At 45.2% G+C, this 15,685-nt stretch overlaps 2 protein-coding genes across 9 annotated transcripts in view; both read right to left on the reverse strand.

Moving 5' to 3' along the window:
• LOC135397293 (regulator of G-protein signaling 7-like) overlaps nt 1–6,874 on the reverse strand; it is a 36,775-nt gene extending 29,901 nt beyond the window's left edge. For all 4 annotated transcript variants that reach the window (XM_064628757.1, XM_064628758.1, XM_064628756.1 and 1 more), the window contains exons 1-2: nt 6,340–6,874; nt 991–1,245 (exon numbers count right to left, since the gene is read on the reverse strand). In XM_064628757.1, the coding sequence (XP_064484827.1) occupies nt 991–1,245; nt 6,340–6,432 (348 nt within the window). In that variant the 5' untranslated portion in view covers nt 6,433–6,874. The remainder of the gene's footprint in view (nt 1–990; nt 1,246–6,339) is intronic.
• Nucleotides 6,875–7,428: 554 nt separating this feature from the next.
• Nucleotides 7,429–15,639, reverse strand: LOC135397294 (presenilin-1-like). Of its 5 annotated transcripts, XM_064628761.1 has the most exons (11): nt 15,401–15,473; nt 15,201–15,296; nt 13,841–14,076; nt 13,631–13,772; nt 12,103–12,170; nt 11,803–12,023; nt 10,753–10,851; nt 10,577–10,669; nt 9,451–9,627; nt 8,839–8,951; nt 7,429–8,357 (listed from the first exon to the last, which is right to left on the reverse strand). In XM_064628761.1, the coding sequence occupies exons 2-11, from the start codon at nt 15,228–15,230 to the stop codon at nt 8,202–8,204; spliced, it is 1,335 nt and encodes a 444-aa protein (XP_064484831.1). In that variant the 5' UTR covers nt 15,231–15,296; nt 15,401–15,473; the 3' UTR covers nt 7,429–8,201. The 5 variants fall into 5 exon arrangements, with proteins under 5 accessions (XP_064484831.1, XP_064484829.1, XP_064484833.1 ...); XM_064628759.1 differs by lacking the exon at nt 15,201–15,296 and having other exon boundaries at nt 15,401–15,639; XM_064628763.1 differs by lacking the exon at nt 15,401–15,473 and having other exon boundaries at nt 15,185–15,203.
• Between the last annotated feature and the right edge of the window lie 46 nt (nt 15,640–15,685).

Genomic DNA, 15,685 nt, shown 5'->3' on the forward strand with positions numbered 1-15,685 from the left:
CTCACAAGGGGAGGAGGGGGGGGAGGGGGCGAAAGGATTAGAAGTAAGCGGAAGAAGAAACAGCCACCCTTATCTCTCTCGTGCTCGCTGGAGCGAGATCATGGCTCAGTGAAATGACGCTCTTTTGTCCTACCGATTAAGGCACGTGCGGTAAGGAGGCAAGGGAGGAAATCTCTGTCAGCGAGGAGTGATTCGCGTGCGGTAGAGGTTTCGACAATCACTAATAGGGTCTGTCTCTCTCATGGATAAATCCCGGATTTGCCCGATACTTACCGATTTTGTAGTTTATATATATATATATATATATTTTTTTTTTTTCGACGCCGTCCTGGCTTTACAACTGTGGTTCACGTTAAAGGGAGACTCCGTACCAAAAACGTGTCGAAGTAACAGTATGACGTTTCAGTCAGTGGACACAGTTTCTCATCCCCACGTGGTACACTTTACAAAAGTAAACAGCCGACAGCCTGCACGAGACTATACCTGTGACGTCACGCAGGGTCCAGGCGGCTGGAGAGAGCAGCATTCAGGAGTTTCGGTTTCGGTATAAGGTTCCCAGATCTTTTGGCAAACTAACGAGTTCCCGCCCACCAAACCAACTTTGTTTCTCATTTCCGAAGAGTGTACCGAACTTATTTACAGAGTCGCTATAAGAATTTCGAATTGTCCCGGAGTCTTCCTTTAAGCATATTCTTTTTTACGCGAGAAACGTCATCATGACGTTGGCAGACAGACTGAAACCGAAACAAATCGGAAGGGGAGGGCTAGGTTCCACGAATGGGCACTTGTTGGCTGCTTCCTATTGAAAGAAAAGTAGGAAACTTGCAGGGACCATCGTAATCCCCTCAAGACCGTGGCTTTCGGGCGCGACCTTGTCCGCCCCCCTAGCTTCGAACGTAGTTCAACTCTACCAAGTTGGTGGCGCTTACAAACAGGGAGAGGTGTATTCGTGCAGCACGAGAACAATGTCCGAAAGAAGAAATCATTTACCTGGAACCTGTAGAAGGTCCCATCCGCCTTGACAGTGAGCATGTGGTCATCGATAGGGAAGAAGTATCCGTGCGACGCCATCAGATGGGACAGGTGAAGAGCCTCCGTCTGATCCTCCACGTCCAGGTTCTTCATCATCCACGTGATGAGGTCGGCACCCGTGAACACGCTCGGTATCTTAGACATGAAGCTCTTGACCGTACGCACGGGCACGCCGGCCTGTTCATCCTGCATGCGCTCCACGATGTGCTCCATCTGAAGGGTAAAACAGCAAAAAGGGCTAATGAAACTCATTCGGCCGTGACGTCACAACAAGTAACTCCTCCAATGAGGCGAGAGAGAGAACGGAGAACGTAGCTGAGCGGTCTTGGCTAGCTTCTCCTTCACCTCATAAAGAACAAGAACATACATACTTTCTAGAAACTTCCTCAACCAGCTCCCTCAGGAACCCCTAGAGCCTATGGTGCACTTCGAGGGGTCCCCTTTTTCCAGCGTATTCTCGCTCCGCGCTGGACCCTAATACGCTTCGTCTTAGGGTACTCTTTTTTATTCTCGAAGCGCGCGCTAAACCACCTTCGAGCAGCCCCTGAGTGACTCGAGTGGGCGTCAAACAGAGCGGAAGAGTGTGTGACAATGTTGTTGAGTTTGTGGAATATATCCTTATACACTCTAAGAAAAAAAAAAAGAGTACTTTTACTCCTTTTGGGGACTAAATGCATTGCCACAAAAAATAGTCCCTTTCGGGAGTAAATGCACGGAAGTAAATGAATGTCACAGAGTGGAGACTGCATTTCACGCGCTGTTGTAAGAGTCCCAAGTACATAATTCGTGCGCATGCATGAAGATACTTTGAAGCAAACCGTCAACCGTGATATATCGCGTGATATAAAATCTTGCGCCATACATAGGGCACAATTGGCGAAGAAAGATGCGCTAACTGTTTCTTACTCTGTGTGGCTGGAAAATTGCTACGTTGGCTGAGTTATACAGCCTTATGTCGTTCAAATTGACCAAGGGCGCATACTGACGTAGACTGTTGCATTCAGGAGACCATTCGCGAAGTTCAATGACAATTTGCAGTCCTGGGGAGTAAATGTCGGGACTAAATGTGGGGTTAGGGGACTAAAATGGGGAGTAATTGCAATCTAGAGGAGTAGAAGCTGCAATGACTCCCCGTTTTACTCCTTTTTTTTTCTTCTTAGAGTGTAGGTGAAGACAGTCGTATTGCACAGTGGGAGACAGTTGCGGGACTGAAGCAGGAAGGGACCCTTGAACCGCACCTGGCTCAAGGATCCTTGAAGACGGTATATTTCGAATCGTTTTATTTTTCCTGCGTTTCATCGAACAAAATTATTTTGTCAATTAATTACCCGAAAGTGACGATCTCTCATCTTGGAAGTCTGACGCAAGGACGCTCGAACCGACTGCGTTATCCTTACAGCTTTTCTGACTCTTCTATCCTGCTCCATATGAAACACGACCACGACGAACGTGTGTTTCAGCCACGACCTACTAGATTATAAAGACCATGTCATAGGCACCCCTTCCCAGCACCGCATTTGGAAGCTAGCGGTGGCGCCACTCATCGGCCCCGTTATTGCTTCCTCAATTTCTGCAATACTTTGTACTTCAACTTACCTTAGTATTTTTGTGCTAGTGGTTGACGTCCCACGAGAGATGCTTCTTTCTAAAGTTGATCATCATCATCATTCTCCGCGTTTTCATAGGAGCTGTTGCTGTCGTCTGCTACGGTAGTCGTACGTCCTCTTCTGCGCGTTCAAAATTCAAATTTCCATTGTCCAATCACGATGTAGACTTCGCGGGCCGATGAGTAGCGCCCCTAGCGGATCGTGCGGACGGGTAGGGAATAGGCAAGGGAATAGGCAACCCTAAACCTAAACCTAAACCTAAACCTAAACCGGGTTCCTCATAAGGCTTTCCGCTTATGACATGGTCGTTATAATCTAGTAGGTCGTGGTTTCAGCTAATCAGGCGTTAAAAACACGAAAGTAGCGTGGGTAGCACGCCTCCAACATCAAAGGCGGTTATACGCCAGACTAAAGCAGAAACTTCCAAAGACGAAAGCTCTCGTACTTCATATACACTGTGTATATTCTTTTCTGACGTGGCCCCTTTCAAATATTTCGTCACTATCATATAAGGCGAGTCCAAATATTTAATCCTATAGTGCTCAAAATCCCCGAACGCAGGAAAAAGAATCAGCACAGAGTGCTTTCATCTATAACGCCTTTCTATCAGCCGAGCTGTCACCGTTTTCAGCATAGGTACCTGCAAAAAAAGAAAAAAAGAGAAAAGAAAGAAAAGAAGAGAAACAAGAAAGAAAGAAGGCGGTTACACGCCAGAATAAAGCGAGCTCTCGTTGCACTGCAAAAAAAAATAAAAGAATAAAAAAAATAATAATAGAGGGGAGTAGAAGATAAACAGCATCGGATTCATGAGGACGATTTAAGACCATTATGGACAGCCTTCGTATTCAACGTACATCAGGTCGTTCGCTCGCATGCCAACTATTAAGGACGACATCCTCACCCCTATTTTTGTTCAATCTTTCTTTCATTGTCCCCTACAATGTTGGACTTTTCCTTCTTTTTGTTTATATATATATTTTTGGGTCGACCGAGAATCGGAGTCGCAGACTCCGACAAACTTCAGCGGAAGTGTTACGGCATGAAAGAAACACGAAAGGAGCACCGTAACGCAGCCCACCACCTCTACTTCACCCTTACATAAACAAGACTACCATGCACACAGCCGCCTTCGCTATCCGCACACGATGCATCAACGAAAAGAAGCAAAAAGAAAAGACAGGGCATAGTACGCGTATATATTCATCTCAAACTACAATGTACACACACGGCGGTCATAAACGGGACGGCCTGCAAAGAAAGCGTCTTTCAAAACACCGGACATGAGACGCGACATCGTTGGGGGCCTTCCTTTTTACTACTTCCGCTTTATCTGCTTCCGGTGCAACGGAATGCCGGGAAATGGAGGTGGTACATGCCACGCCCGCTTCCGGCAATCACACTTTTTTTTCTCTCTCTCTCTCTCTGCTTTGACGTAAGTAACCTTAGATCTCCGGGCGGCAAAGTAGCTCAGCTTTGCATGGAGATTTTATGAAACACTTTTTGTTTCGTTTAGTTAGTTTAGGGCGGCATCTGCAGACTATGTATCTGACGCATGCGCATCCTCATTTCCGCAACAAGCAGACGACATAGAAGCATCGCTTGGCGATCAATCATTCACTGTGGTCGTTTGTCGTCTGCTATAAATATACGCGACGCCGTTAATCTGCCTGTCATGTGGATGTGAGATTCGAATTTCCTCTTAGTAAATGGAGAAAAATGTTATTAAAAAAAAAAGAAACTCGACACTTTGATCTAGCAAATCGCGGCACAGATTACGTGAGCCGCTGGATAGCGCCCTACGGCGGAGTACGGTAATCTACAGGGTGTTTCAGTAACCGTGTAAAAACATTTTAATGAAGAACTACGCTGCGGAAAAATATGCGGTCAAAGACATGTATCTGTAGGGAACCTTTGCCATGCACTACAGGTAATTTTATCAAATTTCAAATGAACGAAATTTAATTCCTGAACTGAGCTCCGAAATTTACCAAGTCAACGTAACGCTCTTATCGTCTTTCCTTTCCTTTTTGTCATAAACAGAAAGCGAATTTTTCGAATTTACGATTTACCCCATCCCGGGATATTCCTTGAAGAAGAAAAGAAGCGAAAATAATGGTTTCGGCGACGGGCGAAGTGCCGGTCGCGTTCTGTGCTTCGCTAGGTTAATGCAAGATGCATCGGAAGAAAAATGCGACCCGCCTCCCTCTATTTCCTTCTCACACTTTGAGATAACTGTGACGTTTAACCTTGCTGCTGTTATCTGCAGAAGCATTGAAAGGAAAACTGGAAGGGGAGGTTCATGTCCCGCTCGCGTCGCTTCTTGACGCAGAACTAAGGGCGGCGTAACTTTTTTTAAAAAATAACTATTACCAATGTAGTAGGGAATGTATTTTTAATGAAACGGAGTAAAGCCGACATGAGCTTTCGGTTTCCGCTAAAAACAACATTACGTTGACTTGGTAAATTTCGGAGTTCGATCTAAGTAATTAAATGTCTTTCAATCGTAGTTTGATAAAATTACTTGTAGTACGCGACAAAAATTCCCAACAAATAAATGTCGTCGATTGCATATTTTTCCGTAGCGTGCTCTTCCTGTTAAAAAGTTTTTGACAATACGTTTCTTCTCAGAAATTTACAATAAAAGCTCCGTAATTTAAGACGTGATATCTTTTTAAATTTTTGTATTTAAGAAATTTAAAATTAAGGCTTCGGTAACAAAGGCCAGACCAGCCACGCAAAGCAAAGTAACTAATGTGACAGTTAAAAACGAAAATAAGATGTCCCTGTAAAGGGTACTTCGCCGCAGACAAACACATATTGCGGTGAAGACAGCTTTACAGGTGTTAAGGACTAGCGGACGACATTTATGACGCACGCAACTGCATCAGTTCTTCCGGTTGCAAAGCCACTTCCTTTTACTTAATGTAATCACGCTTCGCTTTGTGTAAACGTAACTTTGAGACGCAGGTGCCGAGGCGGCACTGCAACACACCAACTCCGCAGTTCACTGAGCCAGAAGTAACACCTGTCAGAGCCGCATCTGACGTTTTGCGAAATACAGTAAGACGGCTTTTGTTTTTCTTTTTTCTTCCATGCACTTTCATGTAAGTCCAATGCCACACTGTACGATTGACGGCTACTCATCACTTGCTATGCACCTGGCGCAACGCAGCTGGGCAACATGTGAAACATGTATCACGTCGCACACAGCACATGAGCGTTATATAAACGGTTTATGTTTACGTTACAGAGGCAGAAAAGATAAATGCGAGGGAAAAAAAAAAAACGTGTTGTCTGCAACATACCGAAAGAGAAAGGTCGATCACTACGAAAATAACTCAAGGAAGTGGTGCATGCAGTCCTGGACGGTCGTGAAAAAATGGTTAAAAACGCCTCGTTCCTCCGAACGCAGATGATGTGAAACGGCTATTTTAAAAACGCAGTTTGAGATAGTGCACGCGTCCGCACTTTGGATATTGTCGGGAAGCTAGCCAACATCAACTGAACGTTTACTCTAGTGCATATATTCTTTTTTAAGTAAAATTTAAGTATGTTTTGTAGGAGCTTCCAAAAAATGTGTGTGCATGATGAATTTGCACGATAGCAAGGAGTGAAAATGATGTAATATTCAGTGAGCCTGACAAGGCTTTCAACGCAGACGACAGGCTGAAGCAGCAATGCAGACGGGGAAGAACCTTACCTTCCGACACACGATCTGGTTGGGATTCTCCTCTGCGGCACTTCCTCCACCGCTCTGACTGTTCCCTGTATCCGTCTTGCGACGGTACGCCATGCTGTGTTTCTCGCGGGGTGCCACGGTCGAGCCGAAGTTTAGATCCGGGGCCGTCGATCGGACAACACCGCCACCATGGCAGGACAAACACACACACACAACACGCACTCCCCAGCGCACGGGAACCAACTGCTGCTGCTTGGCCACCCCGCACAAGCTGCACCACAACACACGCACTCAACGGAAGAAGCAAGCGCTCACTCGCGTAGACACTTTTTTGACAGGAAGCACTCGCTAACCCTAACGGAGTTTCACCCGCGAGCGATCACGGCCCGGGTTTAGGCCTAACCGACGTTGCTCCGGCAGGTCAAACATTCGCTGGCGCACCACCGTCGACGAAATGAAGCCCGCCGCCGTGGGGTTTCTACCCAGTGATCGGGAAACGGCCGCGGGCAAGCACGGTTGCCGCCAAGTAACGGCGACATTGCTAAGCCTCTCCGTACCTCTCCTATCCGTGGGGAAGGGAACACCTAATGGAGGGAAGAGGCGAAGAGATTTCACGGAAGCAGCTTCACGGAGAACGGCGGCACGACCATTTTGCTGTTTTTCGCTTCGCTGCTTGTGCGCTTATATTTATCACGCCGCGCGTGAAAATATACACTCTCGTTGCGCGATATTCATAAAGAGGAGGCTAAGTCAATAATTCGTGGGCTTTACTTTTGGAACGGCTCGTCGAAAGAATCCTCCACCGAAAATTAAATGGTAACACGCACGTGATGAAAGACACAGCGGAGAGTCGAGAAAGCGGGAGAAACTTTTTTAGTTTCGGTATCGGAACTGCACTATTCGTTCGCAGACGATGGTCTGCAAGAAAAGTGCGGGATAATGAACGATAGAGAAACATTTTAGTTTCGGGATTGGACGAACAGCATAGGATTCATATGCAAACCTGAATACCACATTAAAAACCTTGCGAGTCATTCCAAAAGTGATGTTTCAAATGCACCTTGCAATACCGTAAAAAGACTTGCTGGCTGGGAGAAAAACAATCCAACAGACATGTTCTCACTTTTTATTACGTTTTACATCGGCTACAGCTTCTTCAAACTAAAACACATTTCAACATTGCAGCTTTGGCATTTCAGACACGTAAAATAAATTATGTACGATGACAAAAAGAACGTGTTTGGAGTGATACATCAGCACAATTGTTATAACAAGTAGGTCTTCAAAAAACGTGTTTTCTCTCCAGTTCACATGTTGCATGAGCTTACACAACTTTCACACAGAAAACCTGTCTAGCAGCTTAAACAAAGATTTAGATTAACAAGAAGAAAATAGCACTAGCTAGGCTTGCAACAGCTTGCTATAAAAGGTCATAAAGTGCGATGAACAGACCGCTGTTTAGGCTAACTTTGAGGCCTAAAGACATAGAAAATAATGTGAATTAACCTAATTTCTGCAATTAAATTGCTCCACGTGAATGAACAATGCGAATAAAGACACAGTGGCTCCCACGCATGGCACACAGAAGCATGGGATACAAAAATATATATGTTTTTTTTATATATAAGGTGATCTAGGTCTTGAATCAAGAGTGGAGGGTCAAGGGGTGTCGCTATATTTCCTGTTTTTTTTTTATTTCTTATAATTATTTATCATTTATTTCTTATAAACTACGTATGGTCTCAATGACGGCCTGGCTTTGAGCAATGCAACATAATAAAATACCCGGGCATACACATATTAATAATATAAATTGGCATATTAATAATCTATGTACATAAACTATATAGCGCACATTGTTGCTCGATGTGGAAGAAGTGAAATCAGATGAAGACCTGCTCGCTGGCCAAACTGTCGGCAAAGGGCTGGACGAGGGAACTGGTTGCAAAGTAGAAGATGAGGCCGAACGTGATGGAGATAGGAAGCGCTGGTAGGGCCTTTTTGAAGATCGCCAGCAGCAGCAGTGTCAGGCACAGGCCCTGCGGACAACAGCCAGGAGAAAAGTGGGGACAGTTTGTAGGTGCAGGTGTAGCAAAGCCGGAAAGCACAAACACTGCCACAAATTTTCGGTTTTAATTTTCTTAAAAAATGGCGAGCACAATTGGAATGAAAATTGTGATGCGAGAGTACTGAGGGGTTAAGCTGTCAAAGAGAAAAATAGTTTGATAATTTTTTGATTTTTTGGCTCTACAGCTTTACAGTAACTTTAACAGGGTCATGAAATGCATGGCACGTAGCATGAACAGTTTTTTTTTTTTTTTTCAAATTTCTTCCTTGCAACATGGTCTCTGAAAAATGTTGCCATTTTTATATATCATTATTTTTTATATATCAAATATTTTTTATATCATTTTTTTTCACATCATATCATATATCACTATTTTTTTTCCACACTGTCAGGAGGCGTACGCCGCTTGAGTGGGCCACCCCGTTGTAAATGTAGCAAGAAACGGTACTCACGATCAGAATGGCAACAAAACAGGCCACCGTCGTGTTCCAATCTCCGTAGGACGAAGCCTTTCCCACCAGGACGCTGTAGAAGATGAAGTCTCCCAGACCCAATTTCACACCTCCTGAACAACACGATGGTTCATCAATAATAGTTATCGATTTTAATCGTAGCCCTTAGAGATAAGAGCTACGGGACAAAGTACGTGTCCATGCTGACCATTCTCACAGCATCGTAGATACCAATATAGCTCCAGTCACTGTGTACGTTTCAATACAGCTAAAAATATGACGAAAGCCAATGACAGCTCCAGGTGACACCATCTTGACTCAGGTCCACATATGCGAGAGATTTTGTCTGCATCAATGCAGACTACGACACCATTTCCTATCATGGATGGAGTAGCCAGTCTAGAGTGTTTTTGGGACTAACACCCTCTCCTTCTCTTTTTCATCCAATCAATCAATCCTAGCATGGTTACAAATTGAGAGGGGAAATTTTTGTTGGAAGGACACTTTGAACAAGCTGGCAGAAGTTTGGATAAGACAGTTCTGTCGTCTGCTTAGTATCGTTTGCGTGTTAACATTCATCAGACATCAAACTAGTAATCTGAAGGGACTCACTCTCTTCCTCGTGATGAGGCACGGCAGGAGGACTGTTGGCGTCTTCCCCGGGCAGGTGCTCATCGGAGCCTGAATGTGTGAGGGATCTGCGCTGGGACCTCCTGCGGGAGTCCTGCATCCGGGGCGTCACTACTGTCACTGACCCATCGCCCTGGTTTGTGGGAGTGTCGGCGGATGCTGAAACGAATGAGCCACACCTTGCCATCACGTTTGTCTCTCCTTCGTTCGGGGGGGTATTACGCATCTAGGGCCGACTTCGGGGGGTAAAGCTACGTTCCCGCTACCGGGCAGGCGTCTGCAACGGCAGAAAGGTTGCTCGGTGGTCGTTGGAGACCCGCTTTTCTGCACCACCTGAGCAGTCGCGCCTTGTGTGAGTGACATCTGCCGGACGGCAGTGACCAACTAATCAAAGTGAAGGAGAGGAGGGCGGAAGAAAATAAACGTACGCCCCACAGCACGCGCAGAAGTCTCGCTTGTCTTCCCGCTGTCCGAAAATATCTCGAGGGTACTGCGACCATCGGGGTGGACACTCTCGCCATCCTCCATTCACCGTTCCCCGCTCCGAGAGCATCCGCCCGGCAGTGGGAACGTAGTTTAACTTCGTCTGCAAAGTCTGCCGGAAAACCCGAAGGAAAACCTCGGACAGCACAGTCAGCCAGTCGGATTCGAACCCACCACCTACCAGCTTTTGGCATGACCGTGAGGGTAATACCACAGAGTGGATACTGTTGTTCATCAGAGCAGCGGTGTAGCTAGAGAGGGGGGTTTCGGGGCGTTAAACCTCCCCACGAAATCGTACCTCTGGTAGTGCATTTGGGAGAGGGAAAACGGGGGGTAAAGTCCTCTCCCCCATGCAATGTTTCCCCTCCCAAAATATTTTTCTGGGCACTCTACTGTGTGAGAGAAAACCAAAAAGTTGGAAATCTTAATCTCAGGACAGGTTCACTAATGTTAGACTCAATAACGATACGAGTGCTTAAGTTAGTCATAAAATGAGGTCACATTACTACAGTAGCACACGCATTTTTATTTTTATTTTAACTGGCAGACCCATAATAAAGGCACACCATGATGTCCCAAACACGAATATGCATATCCTACTGAAACGGAACAGAAGTTGTCTCACCCGAAGAAGTATCACTGGGGTTTCCGTGCTGGTTCTGTGACGGACAGAACGGGTCTCGATCGGCCATGCCAGCCACGTACCACACCATAGCAGCTATGAGTACCAATTAATCCATCCATCAATCAATGAATAGGCAAAAAAAAAGACAAAGAAGAAGTAGAAGTCTCGTTATTTACAAGAGTATATCAAGCCTGGAAATATGGGCTCGTTTCTTTCTTGCGCAGTTTCGACGAGGATCCGCAGCGGTCCCTTAGGGCAGAGGACGGCCACCAAGTCTGAAGTGACAACGGTTAAATTAATAGCAATTAATTAATCGCATTATATTAATTAATTTAATCACAATTAATTAACATTTAACTAATTAATTAACTAATTAATAATAACATTAATATGTGATCTTACAACAAAATTGTGCGGGACAGACAAAGTGTCATGGCCACAATAATACAAGTGTAAGAAAGGTTTCCACCTTAAAGGCACGGTCGCATCTGTTCCGGTTGATTTCGAAACTATAGTGTCATTTTATTCCTCGTTAACCACTGACCACGGTATCGAAAATCCTACGCGAAATGATGACATAGTTTGACCGTTAATCAACGGAATACACGACAAGAGCGTATGCCGGATGTGGAGAGTATGCCGGAATTCCCTCTCTGGAAAAACGAGAAAAAACGTCACTCCCTAAGAACCGAAGAGGGTGCAGCCTTGAGAAAAGAAATGCTGTGGCCGTGCGGGCGTCTGGACTGTGCCTTTCCTCCTCTCAGCGCCACCCTCTCACTCCTCCAGTTAGGAAGTGATGTCACACCACCGGAGCCTCTGCAGCCCCGGAAGCAGCGCTGATATTTTTGTAATATCTAAGCACTTTTCGGACGAAAAAATTAGCAAATTAGATTGTCGGCCGATGCCGAAAATAGTGGTATCGATTTCATAGATGGGTTTCCGGGTGCGATCGTCCCTTTAAAGGGACAGTCCATCCACTGTAAATTACATGTAGATGTCTGGCAGCTTGATTACTTTGCAGGACAAAAAACGGAAGCTACGCCATCCAAAGGACTGGCTACGAAATTAAATAACTAATAACGGCGGCAAATATAACCCAAACATTTTGACACGTGACATCATTGTTTTTAAACTTTCGTTTTGGGTCACTTTAAGGTGGACACCTTCTTGAGCTCGGAGATTAGAAATCGCAGTTGCCGCAGCAAAGCATACAACTCCTTCCTTACCCCAGACGGAAATAACACCGAGAACGACCCAGGCCGTCCAGTCGGGCAGGTATTTAATAAAGACGAGGGCCATCAGGGCAGACACCAATATAAGATAGGCTTGTTGAAGGAGCAGGGGTCCTTTCCAGTGAATGGAGATCATGCCGACCACTCCAAAGTTCCACATGGCCACCACAACTGTGATGTAGTCCATAGGAATGTTATAAGCACGCAGGACTTCCCTGTGGGTGTATCAAGTGGCCTTCCGTTAGTATGGGATAACTAGTGGGTGTCAGCGGATAACTCTTTCTTTTGTCTTACCCAAGATATATGTAGGCAAACAGAAACACCAGCAGCAAAGAGGAGATGATAAGCCAGGCATGAATTACCTGAGGAGGACATGAACAGCATCATCTAAATTCATTTCAATTCATTTTCCAACACACAGTATGTACAGTTATAAACTTTACAGTCCTGCACCTTCTGTAATGTTTATGCACCACAACAGGTCTAACTTCCAACCTACGGTTATTTCTACGAGATATGCCATTAAACGTTTAAATTACAAAAATTTCAGGCTGAGGCATCACCAAGAGATACATCTTTGAAAGCTCACACTAGAGGTGCCAGGTTATATGTTACTTACACTTAAAGGTTCTACGTTCTATCTTAAACGATATAATGTGCCCCCAAAGACTCTGTTGTTTGCAAATGTCGCAAAATGGAAGTAGACAAAATGAGTGTTCCTAATATTAGGTTGAATATGGTTTTGGAACCAACTGTCTGCGGCGTGATCTATTCTTCCCATCAACACTTGAGGGGATAGCTCCCAAACATCAACGTGCGTGTGCCTGCTCGACTCGCCCTGCAATCCGCGCTCCAATCGGGGCCAGCGCTTTTCACACTTTTTCTTTCTTTTCATTTCTACTCCCAGTTCTACTTCTACTAGTTCTCCCAGTTGCATACTGAAAAGTTACAAAAGGTTGGAAAAACATGCAGGATGTCTCAGCTTGCGATCTTGGGAAAATGCTGCAACATTTTTTTGCTTTTTCTCTCTCGCCCACTAAGTCTCGCAGATCTGTAAGTCCAAATTTGCGGAAATATTAATTTTCCACCGCAGAGAGCTAGAGGCCTTCAGTATGGCATTATGTATTATGTCCCTCTTCCCATGACACGATATGTGCTAGGAATATGGCAAGTAAACAAATAAATTTCTTGTTATCCGTGATACACAATAAAGCCGGAGGTAACAAAAAACGAGTTGAAACCAGTACACACTAAAAGGATGTGTCCACTCCCACTTTGCGTAATGCCCTACGTGGGTCTTCAACAGAAATAATAATAATTACAATAATAATAATAATTTTATTTTCCCCACTCTATATACAATTGCAAACTACTGCAGGCCCGTCTAAGCCGAAAGGCTTGTGACACTGGGCCTGCCTGTGATTATTATAATAGTAATAATAATAAATGGGTGACACCGCGACTAATTTTTTTAATACCCATACTGTCCACAGAAATAGCTGTAGTTCGTAAATTAGAACGGTCCTATTATGCGTTATAAGCTAATGAGGCCACCCCAGACTATAGTTACCCAAGCTAAAGAGAGAAAACGTGACTTATGCCCGATTTCACCAACGCTGAATTTAACTTCGAACTGAGGTCGACGGTTGCCCAAAAATTGAAGTTACCACTAAATTGTTTTATACAAATGTTAGTTGGTGACATGACGAACGCTTCAGTGACAAAAACTCCTGTTAGTGAAACATACGCAAACACAGCAGCAAGTGCAAAAACAACTGTTTATCCCTGGAAGCCCCGCATAACGTGGTTTAAGTGACATTACCTTGTAGCAACGAAACTTGTAAAGGATAATCAGGAGAATCGTCATGACGACAATAACACCCATGAGGATAAAGGCATTGGCAAACGACTGCCAGACCTTAGTTCCCGTGTCCACGGTCTGGTCGGTGAACGGCGTGTACACCCTGTAAGTTGCACAGTAATTAGCCACCTTTACTATTATATTTATTAGCCGGGCGTGGACGACACTCACAGGTAGGTGTTTGTGTGTCGGTAGAACGTGATGGAGCTGATGGTTGCCACGACGACCAGCATGCACAGGGAGACAGGGACAAAGAGCTTGATGACGTGCTTGGCTCCGTACTTGAGCTCCTCTTCCTCTTCTTCCCCTCCCCCTTCGGCCCATCCTCCTCGGCCGCAGGACGGGGTCAGGTCGGCCTCCGTCCCCTCTCGACTGTAGAAGGCCACTTCGGCTTCTTCATCGCATGCCTGAATGCGGTTAATACGCTCAAAAAACGCGCCGAACTTGTAGATATTTATCGGTCCTGCCTGTACCTGACCTGTCTTACTCGACCCACCCAGCTGCCGAGAATTCAGCCGGGCTCACACACGGTCATAACGCCCTTTCCTACCCAGGCCCAGCCCGACATTCGTAATGTGGGCCATTCAACCGGTCTAATTTTGTAAAAAAGAACATCTAGAAGAAAAGAAAAAAAAAGGAAAAGGAGGTGGAAACTAGAAAAACAGCTATTGACAAATGCTTAGGCCCAACTCAGGCCCAAAGAAAATACCCCGAGGGTCCGAGCTCAGAATCAAAGCAACTGTGAGGGCCACGTTCTGGTTTCCAAGAAAGCCAATACCCATGCAGTGGTCTGGTAGAGCTTGCTGACTGATAAGTGCATTTAAACCCACCTCTTTCCTGTCAGATAAGGGTCAGGACGTGACAGCCTGTAATGTTTAATCCCGAGGCTGGCAAAATAAAGGTTAGAATCACTGATAATTGACGGTGATTCTGTCTTGAGGCAAGGATCAAATTATAACAGACTGACATAGCTGAAACTCCGCGAAACAAAAAAACACAAACCAGTGGCGTAGCCAGAAGGGGAGAGAGAACCCTCACTCCGAAATCCACAGGAGAGAAGGAAAAAACAGGGCAAATCCTCTCCCCAACGTAAAGTTCCCGTAGAACCCCTCCCAAAATATTTTTCTGGCTACGCTGCTGGTGCAAATTCATAGGAATGACTGTGGACCAACCAGTTGACAACTTTTTTGCCCTTCATATCCTTCCACTTAACTGATATGCAGCAAACCCGATCTAGCTTTAAATAACGAAAAAAAAAAAAAAAGTACTCGGTCGGTCAATGTGACTCACCGAACAAACTATGCCAGTCATGACAGTGAACAAAACGTATCTCAACAACTTTCACACGTAACACAATCTCCGTAAAAACATTACAACGAGACATGTGCAGACAGGCACGAGACAAAGCATGTGTGCGCACATGATATCTCCGGTATCTCCAATTCCGTAGTTCGACTGACATGCTTCGAGGGTTAGTAAGGGACCTAAGCTATCGTTACAATCTTCTTACACTACCATAACGACGACGTACTTGGTCCCGTAAGAGTGGAACTGTTTCCATCAAACTCGCAGCACCTTTACCCCGCGATGACGCCCGATTAGATTAGGAACAACAAGAGATAGCTGCCTAGGAAAACAAGAACAAAGGTGCGTGAACGTTAGACTGCAGCACGTGACATACGTGTAAAAGCGATCAGCTTACAAGGATCTAAACTTTCGCAACAAACTTACTAAGACGTCATTTTCCCGGGGTTTGTGATTGTGTGCGGCGGATTCCACTTTGACAGGGGCAGCTGGTCTGCTGAATTCCGTGTATGTAGAAGTTGGTTCCATCTGCTATTTATAACATTCGTCGGTCGCGAACTTCTCAAAAGACCGCGATTGTTAACTTTATTTGTAACTTTTTCGGCAAATATCAAAACTACTCCGATCTAGCTCCATGTCGAAAACATGGAGGACTCGGTGTTTCCGGAGTGACGAACTGTAAACTTCCGGCGCCACGAGCGCCATCTGCTA

This window comes from Ornithodoros turicata, chromosome 6 (assembly GCF_037126465.1).
Source record: "Ornithodoros turicata isolate Travis chromosome 6, ASM3712646v1, whole genome shotgun sequence".
Lineage (NCBI taxonomy): Eukaryota > Metazoa > Arthropoda > Arachnida > Ixodida > Argasidae > Ornithodoros > Ornithodoros turicata.